Consider the following 21,083-nt stretch of genomic DNA (forward strand, 5'->3'; position numbering starts at 1 on the left):
ATATTCATCTGTTGACAATACAGTCTACAGAGCAGAACAGATGAGTCACAGCAAAGACCAAGATGAAATATGGTGAACACATTGGTGAAGCGGTAGAGAAACAATGAGCTAAACGTGCAGCAAAGAACCTACTGCCAAACAACTCAACCTAGAAACTTAAAATATTCAAAAAGCAAATTTCCCTACAATTTTTAAATGATTGCTCCCTAAGAAACATCACACTTTCTTATACTCCTCAGGAGAACAAAAACTATACTGATTGCTGTTGATGTATTGTGGGGTATTTCTGTTCTCTGAGGAGAGGTAGCTATTTTAAGATTCTAAGGGACGATTTGTCAACTTAATGGCAATCATGAGATGATGCAATTTTCTAAAACTATATTGCAAGCATCTCAACATGAAATAAATGAAACAATACTTGGCACCCTTTAGAACAATCTTCACCTTTAGAAATCTAATTATGGGCATATGTTAGAATACTTAATCTTAGTAAGGAAAATGGATTTGGTTTATATTCCCAAGAATCTTGAATTTCCTGCAAGCACATAGACCACTTGCACTTGTGCAAAAGTGACTCTTTAAATGTGATGGAATGCATGCGTGACAGATATTGTTTATGTCCATTCGTTTTCGGAACATCTGCAAGGATATAAAAAGTCAGCATTCGGTTTCAGGAACTGCACTTCGGAGGAGATCTGGGAGATGATTGAGGGAGTTTGCTGAAGGCAGGGGGAGTTGGAGAGCTTTGCCTCAGGCAGAGTCACCAATGGGACAGGGACAGTCATTGTCTGGTTCAACAGTAAGTCCCTTATCAAACCATGTGTTCTTGGAAATGATGTGATAAGTTGAATCCACATCCCAGCAACATTCTAATCATCTGTTTGATTACAAAGCAAAGAAAAACCAATGCATCCTGTGTCCAGGTGAACCTGTGTCAGAGAACCTGGCAGGTAACAGGCACTTGGCTTAATAGTAGCAAAGTAATCAGTTTGCAAATCTCTCTTTTTCAAGAGCCAAGCAGGTACTTCAGCTTCCTCACCCAAACTATGGGGCTACCCATTACAGGATTTCTGTCTATGACTGTTTCCTCCTAAACAGTTGTCCTTCCTGTTTATTTAAACCTATTTTTTTTTTTATCTAATAAAATGTGTCATTAAGGAAGAGGGAGAAATCTGGGAAAAAGAAATTCAGGAAAGGATTTGTCCACAAAGACCCCCCACACTGTTCAGGGGCCAGGGCTTTATTTGGTTGTGGGGAGCACTGTCCATGAAGTACTTGTACTGTGTTCCCATAACCATCACACATATTAGGGGTTTTCGCTTTTATGAATTTGAAGTTTTATTTCCTAACTCGGTTTGAGACAGAAGATAGAAGAAAGAGTCATGGGGTTTTTGCTGTTGTAGCTGTTGCTGTTTGCTGGTTTTATTTCTCTCCCAGTTCTTCTGTAAGACCTACAAATTTGAATGTCAGTGTTCCTCAGTATTCCCAGTACCCCCACAGATAGACGGTTATGTTTCTGTAACAAAGCTCACAGCAATGAGTCCGTTTGCAGTTTACCACGAAACACAAAAATGGGACCCACACATTAAATAATTTGAGCGATTCTACGAAGTCTTAAATATTTTCACTTCAATAAGTTACATATTACAGACTTTTGGAGAAATCACTTTTCATTTATTAATATATTGCAGTGCTGGGATCAAACTCAGTGTTTCCCACATGCTAGGCCAAGTGCTGTACTACTGAGTTACATCCTCCTAGCCCTGCTGGTTTTCCATTTAGTGAGTGAGAAAAGAAAACAAACCACGTTGAATTTTATACTTAATAACATTATACTTTGCTTCTACCATTATGAATTTTCCCCATTATGCCCTAAATTTCATAATGTTCTAATGTCCAGGCACACACACATGAGTGTCTCCGCATGCACCCAGCATGCACAGCTTCTCACAACACGGAGGCTAAGACAGTTCAGAGTTTCAGTCATTGATCTTCAATGTAAAAGGTGCGATCTTGAGCCAGTTACTCCACTTGGCTTACTGGATCACATATGAGCTGTCTGTTCTGCCTTGCTGGTGCCCTTTCACCTCTCCTGGGGAGGTTTAGCTTTGCTACCCAGGACCCAAACCAACTTCAAGTCAGGATCCTTTTCCATAGCAACCCTGTGATAGGAAGATGAGTCTTCTGTTTAACTCACTCCCATGACCTTGTATTTTCGTAAAAGCGTAGAATTAAACTATTAATTTAATCTTAATGTCAAAAAGAATGAAAAAATTACTACTATAAAAAACTAAGTACTACTACTAGAATTTGTCCCTAGAAAAAATCCTGAGACTGCAATGACAGTCTGTCTTTCTGGATGGTTGCCGTACACAACTTCAATGGAATATAGTGTGTAATTCAGTTTTGATTTAAATAAGGCAACATTTCCACAAGAAATGCTTGGGGCCAGGAAACTGTATAGTCTAAATAACCCCTTTGTCTCTCAACTTGGGCAAAAATTGGAATACTCAGGATTTTCTCAAATGGAGACACCTGCTTGCATTTATTGCTATGAATCTCATTATAAAAAAATTTTATTTTGGACCCTTAAGTACTGAAAAATAAAGCCCACAAACTTGATGATGGAAAGATACCGTTCCTAATTACAAACATGGTTTTGCAAACATGCTAACAAAACTTCAAAAGGCAATTTGAATAAATTTAACAAATTTCCTCCTAAAACCCAACTTCTATTAATCATCTGATCATTTATTTTTGACACACTTGCCATATGAGTGTCAAGCTCTCTCCCGAGGCTTAATAGTCAGCGGTGAAAGAAAATAGAATAGCCAACAACATACAAAAGATGCTCCACTTCATGATTAACAGGGAAAAATACAAATGAAAACTGACAGGATGCCATCCTAGAGTCACCAAATTGGTAAAAATGAGGAAGACGGAGAAGTTTACTGTCCAGGAACTGGCAGAAATGAAAGACTTTGACACTAATCATCAGAGTGAAAAGTGGCTTAGTAGTTTTGAGAAACCAAGACCAAAAGTAAAAAATCTGGGAGTATTTTTAAAGTTGAAGAAGCGTGTGCCCTAGAGACGTCTGTGTGCTTGTTTACTAGGAGATTTTGAAAAGGATATTCATAGAAACATTGTTTATAAAAGCAGAAACTGAAAACTAATCGGAAAGACACAAGTGTCCACCCACATGGTTACCTGACTCAGGAGACTATCACCACTGGATGCTGAAACTAATGGCAAAGAATGAAGGGAAGCAGGGGCGCTTGGAAGGCTCCCTCACAAGGGGTTCATGAGTTACCAGAGGGAACCTACAAACTTCACAGACAAGAAACCTGCAGATACCCCGTGCCTAGTGACCAGTAATGGTGTCAACCTACACGTTCCTCCTGACATGGTGCACTAATGGTGGTGCACATAACTTCTGTGACTTTCTTGAGAAAATCAGTTTTACTACCTGAATCTTACCTGGGGGGACACTTCAATCTAAAAGCAATAGAGGGCCATCTCATAAGGATTGTGGTTTTGAAATTCTAAGGTCAAATAAAGCTGAGAAATAGTCACACATGGAAAAAAAAAAAAAAGGTAAAGAGGCCAGGAGAAAAAATTAGTGGGTCAGTTGGCAAAATTTTAATGTCTATGGACTTTATAATATTATTATACTAAGGTTAATTTCTTCATGTTGATTATTATATTATAGTTGTATAAAAAATTACTTTAAAAAATGACCAAACTAGATGCCCTTCAACAGATGAATGGATAAAAGAACTGTGGTATATATATACAATGGAATATTATTCAGCCATAAAGAAGAAGAATATTATGGCATTTGCAGATAAATGGATGGAATTGGAGAATATTATGCTAAGTGAAATAAGTCAATCCCAAAAAACCAAAGACCAAATGTTTTCCCTGATGAGTGGATGATGATATATAAGGGGGAGTGGATGGTGGGGGGTGAGGGAAGAATGGAGAAACTTTAGATTAGTAGAGGGAAATAAGGGGGGGTATGAAAAATAGTGGAATGAGACAGACATCATTACCGTATCTGAAGCATTAAGAGGTAAAAGGGCATCATGTACACAATTTATTTTCAAGTGTGTCATAAAAACAATATTGTCTGTGTTTGGATATGTGTATGGAGAGACAGAGACAGAGAGAGAGAGAGAGGAGAAAGACAAAGAAAGAAGAACTGATTCTAAGAGTAGCAAAATGCTAACATTTGATGATGCCGGCAGAAGGGTTTGACAGTCTTTGTACTATTTCTCCAATGGTGCTGTAAATGTGGACATCTTTCAAAATAAAAAAGGAAAAGGAAAAGAAGAGGAGGGGAAGCTGAGCACATTTGATGAGCAGTTCTGCACAGGAAAGAGGAAGCGGGTCTGGATGAAGTTCTCGAAGGTGTTAGTCCTGTGTGTTTCATGATCAAAAGACTCAGGTTCATTCCTTACAGTCAAATACATGTTCCCTATGCTCATATATGGTGTATTTCATACTTCAAAGGATATTTGTCATAGGAAGGAGGGAGCCAATGTAATCCAAGCTACCTGGGCTCTGGTCTAGGATTCCTGGAGATGATGGGGGACAGCATGGGAGGAGGATGTATTCAGGTGGGAGGAGCGTTCTGGGTAGGAGAAGGGGGAACCGAGAGGGTGATGGTTTAAAGGCGCATGTGGCACGCAGGTGCTCAAGAGGTGGGCCTGGGCCTGTAACGGGCAGCAAGGGAATGTTGGAACTAAGGAGTATTAGATCGAAGATTTTCAATACTAGCAATAGGGCAATTTAATATGTCTATTTTCCCCAGTAAACTAGATAATTCATAAAAAAATTAATGTGCAACTTAATATGACTCACCACAACTAGAAAAAAAAATATTTAGAAATGGTAGAAATGTTCAAGAGCTAAAAATTCCAATTAGAAATGATAGGTTGCGTGCTTCTAAAACCAAAGAAATCACAGTCCTAAAACACATTTTTCCCCTCAGAGTTATAGCATTTCATTGAAAGGCAGTAATTAAAATGGGTCCTTTTAAGAAGTCTCAGAACCTGTTTCATTTTTTTCAACCGCATTGAATCTGAATGCCTGGGCTCTTGTTTCCAAAGCTAGGTAATATTTAAAGCATCCAAGTAAGGAGAAGAAAGATAATGCCATATTAAAATATTGCAATGCATTTTCCTTTCAAAAATGTCATGAAATGGTTAGAAGGTTTAAAAGAATCATAAATATGGAGGTGGTAACCAAGAGCATCAACAGTGTTCCGGCAGGCCTGCTTGGTGATAGGCCGGTGTGTGCATTAGACAACGTAGGTGAATGTGGGATCACCGTGTGGGGAGACCAGAGACAAGGAGGCGAGTTAGAAGGCTGGAAAGGAGCCAACCAGGGAAGACCATCCAGGGAAGAAATCTTGAGCCACTTACCTAGATCACTAAAGTCAGGGAAATGTTTGAAACATTTAGGAGGGGGTCATGCCCAATTCTTGGAATATGATCCCATGAGTGGTAGCAGAGAGCAGAAAGAATTAAGTATAGTTTCAAATTGAGATTTATTGGATCAACTGAGATATAAAACTCAAGAAAAAAGAAAAGAAAGATTTATGAGGCAAGAAAATGTGTTATCCCTGGATGGATATGAAGGAAGTTCAGGGTCTTGTGAGTCTGAACTCAACCACAGACCAAAGCTCTTATATAAACAAAATGAGGAGAGCTGGTCAGAGAGGAGGCTCTATAGAGACCTCATGGGCTCATGTTCCCCTGAATACCTGGATCAGGTTCCACTACAGTCATCTTTGATGATAGCCCATCATCGACTGAGTTAAGGGGGCTTATTCCAGGATGCTCATTCCTAGGCACATGGATACAGAGGCAGTTGAGCCATCCCCTCCCTGGCCAGATGACAACAGTAACAGTGAACACAAACGTACTTTTAAAAACTTTTGACCTAATTATAATTTGATCCTTTCGAGAATATCTGTGTCTACTGATTTTATAAGGAGAAAAACTGGATTCACTGATTTAGAGAGAAACAAGTAAAACGTCAAGTTTAGGAACTGAACTCAGGTCTTCTCCTACAAAGACTCTTTCCTCCACTTTGTCTTAGGATCAGAAGGCAATGCTTAGTGACGATTTGCTCCTTTGAATAATTTTTCAAAATTATTAGTGCTGCCCAGCATCCACTAGGGAAGGAGCTGGCATTGGAGAAACCATACCTGCTTGGCCCAGTCTTATGTATTCACAAGTAGAAAGGATGCTGATACACATGACTGATATTTTATTTTCTAACATTTTTCTAGAATTTTTGCAGTAGGTCCCACAAAGATGTCCACGCCACATCTCCAGAACATGTGAATATGCCCATTTCCCTGGAAAAGGGAAGTTGGCAAATGTGATTAAGAACCTGAACATGGGAAATTTATCCTAGATTATCCAGGGGCTTAATTCAATCACATGAGTCCTTGGTGATGTGAAGGGAAGGCAGAAGAAAGGATCAGAGAGCGAACAGGCAAAAACCCTGACCATCATTGCTGACTTTGAAGATGGAGCACAGGAGCCACAGCTGAGGAGTTTGGTAGCCTCTAGCGACTGACAATGGACCTCAGTTGGCATCCAGCAAGAACATGGGGATCTCCACCCTGAGGTCTCCACCATCTGAATTTTGAGACAACTCTGATGAGCACAAAACAGATTTTCCTCTAGAGTCTCCAGAAAAGGACACGGTCTTAATGACACCTTAATTTTAACATGATGAGACCTATCCCAGGCTTATCACATCAGTGTTGTTTAAACACTAAATCCGTAGTAATTTGTTGCGGTGCAATTAAATCCTACAACAGTGTTCACATGCATAGAAAATCAGAGCAGCCCAGACTCAATCAAGTTCTGATCACTTCTTAGGGAACTGAGAGTTTATGTGCAGTCATTTACATCATCAGAGGTCACATCACTAAAGAGCAAGGTCAGTCTCCAGGAGTGGCTCAGGCAAAGGGCACATCTGGGACCTCCTTGCACTCATGAATTGGAGGCTGACATAGTCAACTGGCTGTCAAATGTAGGTCATCTGTTTGGAGACACTTGTACAGAGTCTCAGCAAACAACAGGTAACAGTGACCTCAGATGGTCAAGAAGTGAACCAGGCACGGATGCCAAGTTAGGTAGATGTTCACCGGTTAAGCTCCCTTAAATTCAGTGCTCTGGAGAGCCCATAGAAATATCAGTAGGATTTCAGACTTCCATGTTGTGACCCAAAATTATACTTACTGTTGCAGATGCTGCACTGGCTGAAGGAGAACAGGCACTGGGCTTGAGGTACTCAATGGCCTTGCTGTGACACTACCCCATCTACTTAAGCCACCCTGTGACATAGTTCTCTTACCTATTTTACATTAAGTTCTTCTTTAGGTCTAACTGACTGTGGGATATCAAGAAAAGTCACATAATTTCTCTTTCCTTATTCCCAGCATAAATTTCATGCCACGTTGTTACACAAAAATTCCAGTGCAAAAATTACCAACAAAAAAATTTAGCTTAAATCACTAAAACACATACTAAAAAAAATAAAGTAGTCAATATTAGTTCAATTGTATGTCACAGGATGATAAGACAGATTCTTCTGCTAAACACACTAAAAGCTTTTTAGCAGTGAGAGGTGAGATTGTGGGTGATTACGAGTTTTTCCTTCATTATTTTCTGTATCTTGAGTTATTAACTTAATAAAACTAGAAAAGTTTGGCAAAGTATAGACATAAAAAGAGATTGTTCCATGAAAGCAGAACTTAAAAAATAGAGCACAGTCATTACAACACTCTAAACCAGTGTTAGGAAAACTCTCTAACCTTGAGGATGAAAGGCAAGTTTTCAAAGACTAAAATAGCATTGACATTCACTGATAAAATCACACAGATCTGGTGATTTATTAAACTTTTTTCTCCATCATGGAAGCAGGAATAAACTGCTCTCAAAACTCTTTGGCCCACGCTTCCTGCGTTTTCATCAATCATTTTCTGTACCCTGATCAGTTTTATGTAGCCTCAGCCTCGTGTCTGCTGACAGCATCCATGGGAAAGACTGATACAGCATCCAGCAGTGTGGGCTGTGTGCTGTCTATCAGGGAAGGAGCTGGTGTTGGGGAAACCACTCCTGCTTAGCCCAGCCTTACATATTCACAAGTACAAAGGCATGCTGATGTACATGATCAACATTTTATTTTCTAACCTTTTGCAAGAATCTTGAATTTTCTTCAATTTACTTCAGTTCCACTTGCCAGTTTTGAGGAGATGCAATACACTTGTACTTGGACACTAAGATATTTCCTCTGGAACATACCTAAGAATTTCTTTATTGCAAACCAGTCACTTAGATTTCCTTTTACATGCCTAATATGTACTTTCTTTCTTCCATTTGAGAAGTGTTTAGTTAGCACCTATTTTGTACCAGAATTTTGCTTTCCTGGGAATATGAAGACCATAACCACAATTCTGGCCTGGAAGACTCAGAGTTTTGGAAACTTGAGGGGAAAACCACATTGAATCCTCCTGGTCCAGGAAAGGTAACACAGACAAATCTTATTAAATAGTGGACAGACAAATGTCATTTCAACAGATTACCAGAGATCAGACTGACAACCAGTGAGATTACAAAAAGCTATCTCTGGCACACTAGCCTCCCATTTATATGCTCTTTTATCCTAACAGGATAAAAGCTCAGGAACAGGTTTAAACTAGGAATGCATTTAAGCCAATCACCATGACACTTTGTGGATTTAAGGTTGATTGCTAACTGTGGAATAAAATATCCTGTATTTTGTTAGGTACCAGGTTGCTAGGAGGACTCTCTGAGCACCAGGCTAAAGGAAGAAACTGCTCTCTTTCCAAATATGAAATCATATCTGGTCTGGGTCAGATCATGTTACCTTTCTCAGGTGAGAAAGGGAGAAGGAGGTAAGAGAGGCAAAGATAAATAAATAAATAAATAAATTAATTAATTAATTTAAAAAAGTCAGAGACAGCTGCCAAAAGAAAGTTCTTGGTGCTTCGGTGCTCTTTCAATGGCTAGGAGGATTGGAGTTCACACTCTCCCTCTGCTTGCCTCTATTCCAGCCATGTGGTGCCCAGAGGAGCTTGGCACAGTCCTTAAGCCAGAGAACTGGAACGACAAAGATCCTGTGCGTGGGGGCTGGAAAGGATGCTCTCTGAAAAGAGATGGATCTCACCCTTCTCTTCAGGATGAGGAAGAGGGAAGGGGGCTGTGTGCTTGTCTCTGGCTTCCCAAGGTTGGAAGAACCTGACTGGCCCAAACTTGCCACTACTGGTTACTTGTCTGCCAGGTCCCTTCCCCTGGCTCCTTCCTGGAGATGTGCAAACAGACATTGCCTTCCTTACAACTGAAAGTAACCACTTTTGTATTTCATTACTGACACAGAAATTTGTTAGCGGTCATTTAAACCAAATTCTTCCAGTTGCTGACATCAGAATCAGAATCAGTAATGGTGCTATACAAGTAGAAAAAAGTTCCATTTTAGTCCTCTTTGATACCCTCTCCAAAGAGTAAGAAATCCCTTGAAATTTTAGGACTCAAAAGCATCTATCAAAGTCTGGAGTCTAAAGATGTTGTTTTAGCAACAAACCAACCCAAAGGAGGTTAAAGACTTGGTCAAGGTTATACTGCCTGGAAACCACTGCTTTCTAGTGATAAAAAGATACATTTTCCAAATTGATTGGAAAGTCAGCCACATAATAGCTTTTAACTTCAAAAATTGAAGTTAATGAGTGAACATTCCCTATTGACTCTGGGAAGGGTCCTGAATGAATGAATCTTATCTCTGCATGTTGGTATGCCAATAAATTTTATTACTAGCAGTTTCTCACACACAGGACAAATTTCTAGTTGTCCATGTAGATATGTTGTAGAGCAAACTTAAATGCATTTTCTCACTTGAAAATTAAATTTTCTTTTGAAAAATGGCTGATGTTTAAATAAGCTAATACTTTAAACAGCATGAAAGTAAGTACCTTTAAGTATTAGTTCTCCATATTTGCATTTTCTTCTTCAAAAAAGTGACTGAGCTCCAACATCACTTTCAATTTTTGAAGGTTTCTCAGCTGCATTCAATTTCCTTTTTCACATTCTAAAGAGCTATGACAAAAGGATTTTGAAGAGCTTATCAAGTAAACAATGGGTGTTCCAGAATAATTTAATTATCGAATTTCATTGAACAGTAAGTTTTGTTAAAATTTTTATTTGCTTGTTTGCCAAGTCAAATGTTCATGCCTGTGTTCTTTTTATAGAATGTGTGATTTGAAAGGCCAAAAAGTCATTGGTCATTTTGACAGCCTTAATTAGTCATTTAAATTTGTAATTACTAAAATCATTATATGAAGAAAAGCTCATTGTGCTAATCATAAATGGTTTAACCTTTACAAACAGACTCCCTTTCAGATCCTTTGTTAAACTCTGCCATTTTGGTTTTTGATTTATATTAAAAAGCAGTCTGATTTCCTAAATTCTGTGTCAGGAGAGAGGTATGCTAAAACCGAATTAGAAAAATTGAGTATTTTCACATTTGAGTAGTACAAATTAAAGGTACTTTTGATGGATGGGGTCCATTAATTCTTCTAACCTCAGAGGCAGACATTTCCACAATCCTGTTGCAAAATACTAATGTTTTCCAAGGCGAATGTTTTTCTCTATTGCCACTAACTCAGTCAAGTTGATTAACTTTTATTATTTCTATACCATTGAATATAGGTCACCGTGTCGAGTCCAGTAAACCCAAGCATTTATTTCCAGCCCACTGATGCTGCAGTGAATCATAAAAAGCATACAAATCTCACTTCAATGAAAAAAAAATTCTCTTATTTGCGAATGTGAACATTCAAATCAAGACACAAGAGACAATGAAACTGATGTGATATTGCAACCCAACCACTTCAGGCTAATCTTGCCCAAAATGCATTTCTGCAGGAGAAGAATCAAATGATGCCCCTTTCAGAGTTGAAGGAGCTTTTTTTACAAAGCTTAACCCACTCCACACCGGTCATGTCCTTGGGAAATGACTGAGCACTCACATCGTGTCCCAAGTGGCTGTCACTCCCAATACCCTTCATTGCCAGAATATCGTGAATGAAAAATTGTTAAGCAGAGCAAAAGTAGCACAGCTCCTCTCTTGTGAAGAATCTCTTAGAAACTCTTTCTATGGCTGGTACTCTGAGTTTCCTTCGCTCACTGCTCTTGCACAGAAATGTTTGACTGCATGTTTATTGAGCCCCTTGCTGCCAGGTAGGACTGGAAGGCTGCTAAACAGAGATCAGGAGGAACCCGAAGTGGAGTTGGACTGCCTGCCTGGGGCCCTGGATATTGACTAGTTGTTTGATCTGGGGCAGGTTCCTGGTCTCTAAGTTTCTTTCCTCATCTATAAACTAGGAATGAAAACCCATTGCCATAGAGTTGTGGTAAGGATTAAAAGAGATTGCACCAGTAAAATACTTGGCACACAGGGCATGCCCAGAACATGTCACCCATGTTCTGGGTGACAGTGTGTCCAGCTTTACTAAGCTGTACCATAGACTGTGGAAAGGATGAATCAAAGAACATGTCATCCAGCCCACTCTCCTGACTTTCCTTAGCAACCCCATTCGCAATGAGAAAGAGGCTTCCCCTCAAGAAAACTGTTCTCCTATGGTAAACGGAACATAAATGTAGCAAAACAGACAAGTTCAGAAAGATTGCTTTAGGTAGCTGTGAGAGCTATGAAGAAACAAAGCAGAGTAAAGGGACAGAGGGGACTGAGGCAGGAGCTGATGGGCAGGGGGTATTTCCACCTGTTGATCCTGGATGACCTTCCTGAGGAGTGGCATTTAATAACTTGAGGGGTGAGGAAGATGGGCTGTGAGAACTCTGGGGAAAAACAAAAACAAAAACAGAAACAAAAAGGCAAATACAAGGACCCAGTCATGTGATTCCCCCAATTTCACAGACTGGGGTTTCCCTATCTGAGTCTCCAAAAAGAGGTAATTTCATCAGGATCCCAGAACTGGGTTTGGAATTCTAGTCTCCAGACTCAGGCTCTGCCTTTTCCTATACCAACTCCCATTCACTAGAATCCCATGTGGTCAAATTGGTTGGAGTGTATTTTGCAACTGTAACTTGGATAGTCAAGAAAAGAGTATCCAAGATGGTGGTGAAGAACCGCCAGTCACCCAGATCATGGACCACATTACAGCTTATGAGGAAAACATAAATTTAACTCCATGGAATCCCATCTTTCTGGTATTCAAGTGTGAACAAGAGAAATAATTTTCTTCTGGGACTCAATGACTATGAAATAGAAAAATGTCTTCATGATTTTCCAATTCCAACAATGAGTTTTTCTGATATGCCCGGTTATTATCAAATCCCAAGGGTCAATAAGGTAGCAATACAGATCTTACAAAGCAACAAGGAATCATCATTACTGCATGATGTGTCAGTCGGTTTAGGCAACCAACACAATATAAGTGGTTCAAATAACATTTATTTCTCATAGTTCTGGAGGCTGGAAATCTCAGGTCAAGGGGTCCCTGGGAAAGCTGTCTTCCTGGCTTACAGATGGCATCTTCTCACTGCATTCTTGTATAGCTGAGAGAGGGCAATCTCTACCCCACTTCTTTGAAAATCACTCTTCTTACAAAAGTCCCACTCCCAAGATCTAATTTACCCTAATTATCTTCCAAAGGCCTCATCTTCAAGTACCATCACATTGAGGGTTAAAGCTTCAACAGATGAATTTGGGGAGGACACAAACATTGAGTCCATATAACACATGGTCTGGGATGGTAGTTTTAAATCAAGTAGTAAGGGGAATAACACTCTCCTCACTCTGCAACATGGCTTTAGTGTGAACTTTCACCCTACAACCCAGGGTGGGAACTTTTGCTGATTTAGAACACAACTATTTAATGTTTGGGATGAAATATTTTTCTTAACATAGATGCTTAAATTAATCTCACTCTATAATTAAGGTGCTAGGTGGAGAAGAAAATATAAGAGGAATAAGCAAGAGGTTTCCCTAAAGTCATTGAGAAATTAACCACATCCCACTTTCATTCTTAGGTGGTCTAAACTTCATATTTTGCCTTAAGCAAAATATTCAGAGTTCCATAATGAACCACATAGCATTTGACCTTCATTCAATGAAAAGATATGTCTTTAACAGATCATATAGTGCAAACATGTGGCCAAAGATGTAGCTTAATGTGTTTCTCAAAATTTATTGTATTTATGAGTAACCAGAGGATCATGTCACAATATACAACTGCTACGTCTGGTGTGGGCCCTGGGACTCTGCATTTCTAACTAGTTCCCAAGAGATGCCAACACTCCTGGTTCTTGGACTTCACCCTGCATGGTGAGAGTCTGTCACTGCATCACACTTCCTGTTATGAAAAATCACAGGGAAAATAACCTGTCTTGTGTCTCGACCAGTCACAGAAATTAACGTTGACTATATTAAAAGCAAATTATTCTCTTTCTTTATGGATATCTTAAGTCTTGAAGTCTTTTCCTTTTTACTTGGGCACAAGAAGCACCTTTATCAAGGCAATGGGACTTAATGGTTGTGCATTTTATTTACTGATTCTATTTCATTGACCTAGACCTGACTACATCCAAATTTCCTAAAACTGATTTTTTTTTTTTTTGCTACTATTGCTTTTGGCCTCCTTGCTTACTATGTTTTGTCGCTCGTCTTACATGCACCTTTGTGAACCACTTCGAATCCTTCCTTTAAATAAGATAGAATGTGAAATATGAAAAAACTCCCAACACAACCTAGATGAACGGAAATATGTGCTCCAGGATACAGGATGCATTTGGAAATCTGAGGCACGTGATGGAGTAGGAGTGACAAACTGAGAATGGAGAAGCAAGTGATCTTAGAAGCTGGATTAACCCTATTCCCTGTCACAGTTTGCTTGAGGCTTTGCCAGACAGACAAGACAAGATGACTCAGTGCATTCACATTGCTAAGGATTTAGCAACTGAGCTTCCAGTAGCCCGGGGCAGTACTTGGAAAAACTGCATGGTTGCTACTAACCTCAGGAACACTGAATGGATGTTGGCAGTTACTCTGAAACACTAGTGGGAAGAACAATTTCCTGTTCCTTGGGTACAGCGACATCTTAGGTAGACCAAAGGGCAAAATCAACCAATGCCAATTCTGTGTCCTCCAATTTGGAGATGCCATGAAGCAGCTAGTAAATTGCAAAGCTGAGGGAGGTTTGCTGGAATAGTAACCCTGCAGGGCTACTATTCAGGATGCATAAAGGTCCCATGTCAGTTACCTGACCTTTGAGCAACATATTTAACCCTGTGTGTCTCAATGACTTCCTGTATAACTTGCAACAACAACTTTATCTGAAAAGTAAATAAAACACAACATTGTGTGAGGCATTTTATAGGTTCTCAATGCACATTTTACCATAATATATTTATCACTCTTCTTTTTCTATACTAGGCCTTCAAGAAAGTGGTTGAGGAGGGAAAGAGAACCCAAACCACACATGTGGACTCATTCTTTAATTTTTCTTGTTCCATCATGGAAACTTCTAGAACCAATGTTATTACTGTTTATTTTCAAAGTTATTTCTTCAATGTCCTTGAGAAGTCAAAAACATTAGCAGATACAACCAATACCATTCACACTTGATTTTGTAAACTAAGTTTGTTTTGATGTCTTTACCAAGCAAAAAAGACAGGGAATTTTCTCACATGACAATACAAGTGTTGGATTTCTGCTAAAGCATAAACACCCTTATCACAAAAAACCTTGTCAACGGAAAGAAAAGAGACTGCAGTGAATGCCAAACAGGCCTTAACTTTGCATATTGCTTTCAATTCTGAACATCTACAGTAAAACAAGTGCTTTTCTTTCATTCAGTATTACTTTCCCCAGCTTCTCACTTACTTCTGACATGATTTTTGGGAAATTCCAGTCCCCCACTCACTCATTTTCTAAAAACCCCTCCTACTCTCAACTATTTAAATGTCAGGGAGTTCAGAGGGGAGGAATTTCTTCCTTCTAGGAATTCCTCATGCTCATGTTAACATGTTTACATATTCATTTCTTCTCAATCAAAGCTCTTTGGGAGGTCAAAGGCTCTGTTTCTTAGTCAAAGGGACATAAGGGGGTAGAAGAGCTGGAGGCATCAAAGCAAGGAAATGGAATTTTTGTAATTGCTGAAATAAAATATACTCCTCTCTTTACCCCTTACCCTTTCTGAGTGGTGGGCAGGAAGAAAACATATCGGTTAACTCCAATCACTTCTGGCAGGATGCTTCCTCTTTTAGAAATGGTTAATAAAAGCGAGCAGTGGTGATACAATGTCTGTAATTCCAGTTATTTGGGAGGCTGAGGCAGGCGGATCACAAGTTCAAGGCTGACCTGGGAACTTAGTGGGATCCTGTCTCAAAAATAAAATCAAAAGGACTGGTCGTGTCCAATGCTAGTGTCCTGGGTTCAACCAATCCCCAGTACCGAAGAGAAAGAGAGAGAGAGAGAGAGAGAGAGAGAGAGACAGAGAGAGACAGAGAGCTACATAAATAAATCAACTCAGGCTAAAGTACACACTATTTTTTTAGAAAGAAAGTTTCTTATCAAGACAGAATTTCTAATTAGTGGCATTTACCATTATGAGGCTAACATGGCATGCATATTCAACCAAAAATAACAAAACACTCAAGTTCTGACAAGGGAGAAACATTTTCAATTCATTTTAGAGCTGAGGTTTTACATTAGGGAAGCTTGTTTTGTAAGACAATCAGCAATGGGATTTCAAAAAATGCTTTAAACTTGACTTGATCCTATGAATTGGTCTTTGCGAGAGTTGTTGTTCATTTACTTTCTACAAAAAACGGGGGATAACTGAAAGAAGCATACATTTCTCTTTTCAAAATGTATGGCTTTTATTCATAACTGTTCTTGAGAGGGGTACAAAATAAGGAGGGTCCTGATCGAGAGTCTGCAGACACTTAAGCCTACTCCATTGACTTGGTTCAAAACTGAAATCAAGTTTGCTTTGGTGTATACCTCTCCCTCCCTCAACTACCGCCCTCAAGGTGGGTCCCCTGCTCCCTGACTTCATTTAGCACTACGTTCCAAGCACATCTTGAAGGTCTCTTGATCTATGTGTGTATGTGTGAATAGAGATCAATCAATCAATAATAAGACACACACACACACACACACACACACACACAAACACTATTTGCAGAGTTCAAAAACAACCTTGTTAATCTGACAATCTCCTCATCTCCTTATTGGATCTGACAGAGTTCTACCCCTACAACGATCTCTAAAACTCCAGAGGAGCTGGGTTCCTAAAATGTGGCTTTACACATACGCAGTAGCAAGATCAATTTTCTCAGCAGGCCTTTTCAATGCCCTTCAAATATCTTTACTAGAGGACAGTTTATGCACACACGCAATTCTCGCAGCCTGTGCAGAAGTGAGCCACCCACCATCTAATGCCCTTCTTCTATTCTTTTTCTCCCTGGACAACCCGGATTTGAGGACCTGAAGAACAGATATTAAGAACCTAAAGGGGCTGGATCATTGAAAGCCAGGATTACTCTCTACTACATAGTCCAGAGTCAAGGTGGTAGGTCCCAAACAGGCACTCTGCCCCTCAGCATTCCCCCAAGGCGGGGGGCTGACTCAAGAGAACTCCTCACCTTCCTGCTTCCCTTCAAGATCTAACTGATAGGCAGAAATGCAAAGCGCATGTCCCGCTGCCAAAATCGCTGCCAACACTGCTTGCCTAGATGTGTAAGATCCCTTGAAAAGTCTTGGCGAGAGCGCCTTCGGGAGTGTTGGCCAAGGTGCTGAAGTGAAGCAAGGGAGGCAGGGAAGCACCTTTGCCAGTGAATCCCCCTCCCCCACTGCTCTTTAAGACACTGAGCTTATTCACTGTGACAAAGTACTGCTAGGATTTCAAATCTGACACAATTTTGGAGAAAGGGTTTGTGAGTATGTGTGCGTAAAGGGATACACTTTCGTTATAGAAATTCCAGTGCTACAAAAATTCGAGAACACGCGTAGAAATAAAGCACAAATTAAAAATAAATGTGTGCTGTTTATTTGGATTGAATGCTATTATGGCCACATTTCTCTATCAGATCGTAACTGAAAATCTGTAAAAGGAATCAACTGAAAAATCAAGTTATTGTAAAGCAAATGGCAGAGAATGACAAAATCGCCATCCCAAGTGATGGTTTAAAAGCAACGACTGTTTTCTACTCATGTCTTAAGATTTCTTAACATCTTTACCTTTTTTTTCCCCACCAAATGTTCTTTTTGACAGTTTGTCCTTCCTGCCCTGAAAATGTGCACACTGATATCAGAACCACAGGCTGTCCCTGACAAGGGGCTGGCTAACAGTCCAGTCATCTGAGGTAGCTGTAGGGTGCAGCCAGTGGTGAAAAAGGCGGCAACCCGGCCACCAGCTCATTTCACACCCCAATCACCCCCACCTTCTTGGGCATCTGATGCCTCTTCCTCTGCCAGCCAATTTGCTTCCGTTCTGTTCAACTTTCCGACCTCTGGCTTTAGAGAATAGTCCTCACTGTGGGAATTGGCTCTGGCCAGCCTTTGGCTCCCTCCTCATTGGTGACTGGCAAGAGCAACACTGTCTTTGACACTCTTAAAAAGCGCCGTTTAATTCCTAATGATATTTACTGGCAAAAAGGAAAATGAAACCCACAACGAGGATTCCGGTCCAGCAAAGTCAAGCTGCGAGCTCTGCCGCAGAGCCGGGGTCTTGATGTGAGGCTTTTCCTACTTCCCTTTCCCACCAGAGTCGACTCTCCAGCCCCTCCCCCTTTGCCACTTCTATTCCAGATTGTGACACCTACTGGAATTTATGAACATCTGGAGCTGTACGTATAGGATTTGGGCACCAGACACTGGCTGCTGCCCCAAGAACTTCCCGCGGAAATCACCCGGTACTCAGAAGGCATTTCAATAAGGAAGTAACCCGTAACGCACCGCTGAGGGAGAACCCCGCGAAACCTCCCAGGAAAATACCAGAAGCCACTTGGACACTTCATGATCCACGTCTCCCCAGCCTATCCCCCTGCCCTTTCTGGAGCAGTATAAAGAGTTTTGTGGGGTTTTACCCTGTGGCAGGAGCGCTGAGCCAAGTACATTCATTTCCACGCTAGTGTAAAGGTTCGGGAGAAGGTTCTAGTTCCAGCGGGGCCAGGAGCCCAGACCATGCACGACCTTCCCACTGTGCTCACTAGTCGACAGGGGCCAGAGGGACGCGCAAACCCGTGGGCTCAGGGGTTTAGTCCTGTAGATCCCCACCCCCCACGAGTCAGGGTCCTTGGCACCCCATCGCCTAAAGCTCAAGTGGATGCCTTCCCGCCTCCTCAAAACCTGGGCGCTTCCTCTCCCACGCTGCATTTCTGCTGCCCACGCAGCTGCTCCTCTCAGTGCCCCGCGTCCCCCAGAGCGCCCCGGGTCCTCTTGCATCGGCGGCACTGCCTCGCGGAGGTGGCGCCAGGGGCGCCCGCAGAGGTGGCGGGGGAGGAGTGCGGGGGCGACGACCGGCGAGCTGCAGGGCAGGGGCGCGCCGAGCTCTCGCCGAGGCCGGCTGGAGCCCCCTGACAGCCCCGAGCGCGCGAGAAGGCGCGGAGCACGCGCCGCACTCACCCGCTGCTGCTGCCGGCTGCTAACGGCCACCGCGGCGGCGGACGCAGCGCTGTGCCGGAGCTCCGCCGCCTGCCCAGGTCTCAGCAGGCTCCGGGTGAACCTGCGGGTCCGCTCACTGGCCATCGCCGGCCGCGCCGATCGCGCCGCGGTCCCGGAGCGCGGGTCCCTCTGGTCTCGCCCGCGCCAGCCTTCGCTACCCACCCGCCGTTCAGGAAGCGGAACTCGGAGCTTTTCCCCCGCTTCCTCGCTCAACTCACGAGAGGCGGGTTTTTCTCTCATGCACCCCCTCTCTTCCCACCCCTTTCCCTCCGCTGAAGCTTCCAGACGACTTTCCAAACTCTGCGCTCCTCTGGGCTGGGCGCGCACAGCCGACTCGGCGGGCTGCCCCGGCCCGGCAGCGGCGCATCTGGAGCAGGACGCGCGCGGGGCGGCTCCAGCCCGCGCCGCCCACCGGCCTCAGCTGGCCTGCCGGGGCTGCCACTCCGGGGACCGCAGGCGGCGGGGGAGGGCGCCCGGCGGCTGCTGCCGGGCTCCGGGGGGGACTGCCCACCTCTACCACCCCCATTTGGAGGGTGCTTGGACGTTGGAGCTCTGGCTGAGTTTGCATTTGCTGATTAGACCCCTGTTTTCAGGCAGGAGAACAGGCGGGCCAGAGCTCAGGTCTCCTACCCCTGAAAAGGGATCAGAGCTTATTAAGGGTCTGGTGGACAGGATATGGGTATCTTCTCCTAAGCCAGCTTTTTAAAGTCTCTTTTGCCCAAAGTCCCTACTGAAGGAATAAGATTGTGGATACGCTTCCGCATTCATTCTAGTCCCCAACCAGTATTCATTAAGCGCTTACTGTATACCAGCTTTACACTGTTCTAGAAACTGAAGATAAGGTTGGTAACTTACCAGTCTCTCCTTAGGGCTGTTTGGGACTGATAAGGTGTTTGAGAGTGGAGGGAGACAGCAAGTGCCCCCATGTATGAATAAACGAATACAAGAAATGAACAAGACAGTGTCACATACTAATGCTATCTAAACTGCAGCATATCAGGTAATGTGCAGTAAGAGATTGGTATTAGAGAGAGAAGACAAAGCTGAGTTGTGGGGTTACTGGACAGGGTGGGTCAGGTTTGGAGAGTGGACTTCATATTTGTGCTGTTTTTCTTTTCCTACTCTTACCAAACATCCATCTGGCCTGCTCTTTGTCTCTAGCTATCTGATTAAAGTCTTCTAAGATTTCTCAGCCTGAGTCACATGCAGGGTGGTTTTCCAACTCAATGTGGGTGGGTAGAAGAGCGATGCTAACCCCTGGGAGAGTAGTCTTGGGGGATCTAGGATAGCTTATCCAAGTATTCTGAGTTTTTAAACATCTTTTTATGGCTTTGTGACCCTGCCATTTTTTTCTAAAGTCGGTAACGTGCAGTTTTAACCCAAGTTCACATTTGGGTTATAGAGTTCTAAAACGACTGCTAAATGCATTGGGTCAGCTCCCTGTTGCCTAGGATTCAATTAGTAGAAATCCTGGTTTGGCTTCATTTCAGCATATTGTAGAAATCATGCTTGGCAGGAATTCTGGAAGGTTTTGGAAGTATCTGCAAGATCATCTGGTTCCAAGACACCCTATATAACAAATACTGGATTCTGCTTTGTATATGTACCTTCCCATTGGTTCTCAGTACAGGAAGCTCACCTTTGAGGGTCAGCAAGTAGGTGGTTGCCTCTATGATGACTTGAGGAGATCTCTGTGGGAACAATTTCCTTGAACCACACCCTCTAACAGGTGCTCCTGTGTGAGGCCTTTATGTGCATATTTCTCTTGAGATAACACATTAAACCTTAGCATTTCAGGAAAGGGTACCTAATTTTCATCTCTGATTTCAGAATGCTGGCACATAGTAGGCACTCAGTAAATATGGGTTTAAGGGTGACTCCTATAGGGCTCACATGGACTTCTGCGATCGGAGCTGAGCACATCTGAGGCAGGAAGACAGAATGGAGGAGACAAAGGAGCACTGGAAGGGAAGACTAGTATTCAAAACTGCATCATAGTGTGAGTCTAGGGCAGAGCAACTCAAAGATCCAAACACTGAGTAACCACAGGACCCATTCCTCAACCACGTCAAGTACCAGAAAATCACTTGTACTTTCTCTGTGACTGCCAATTCACTTCCTCCAGTTTCAGGTGACCAAGAACCTGCTGTGAGAGGATTTGATGAAAGCCTATTTGCTCCCTCCACACCCTGTATGATGTTAAGTCCATGGATCACCTTGAAAAGGAAGGTGGACTTTGGCAGATGTTGCATAGGGGCCACAATGTCTTGCCCCCAGGGAATTCCTAGGGCTCTCCTCAGCCCTACAGTTATGTAGGTTTCAGGGAAGCCTCCTGGATGCTATGGGGAGAGAAC

The 21,083-nt window shown here is 42.2% G+C and overlaps 1 protein-coding gene across 3 annotated transcripts in view; it reads right to left on the reverse strand.

Annotated features, from left to right (window-relative positions):
- Dock10 (dedicator of cytokinesis 10) overlaps positions 1 to 18,961 on the reverse strand; it is a 231,562-nt gene extending 212,601 nt beyond the window's left edge. For all 3 annotated transcript variants that reach the window (XM_047543079.1, XM_047543080.1, XM_047543078.1), the window contains exon 1: positions 18,691 to 18,961. In XM_047543079.1, the coding sequence (XP_047399035.1) occupies positions 18,691 to 18,813 (123 nt within the window). In that variant the 5' untranslated portion in view covers positions 18,814 to 18,961. The remainder of the gene's footprint in view (positions 1 to 18,690) is intronic.
- Between the last annotated feature and the right edge of the window lie 2,122 nt (positions 18,962 to 21,083).

Source organism: Sciurus carolinensis, chromosome 3, assembly GCF_902686445.1.
Source record: "Sciurus carolinensis chromosome 3, mSciCar1.2, whole genome shotgun sequence".
Classification (NCBI taxonomy): Eukaryota; Metazoa; Chordata; class Mammalia; order Rodentia; family Sciuridae; genus Sciurus; species Sciurus carolinensis.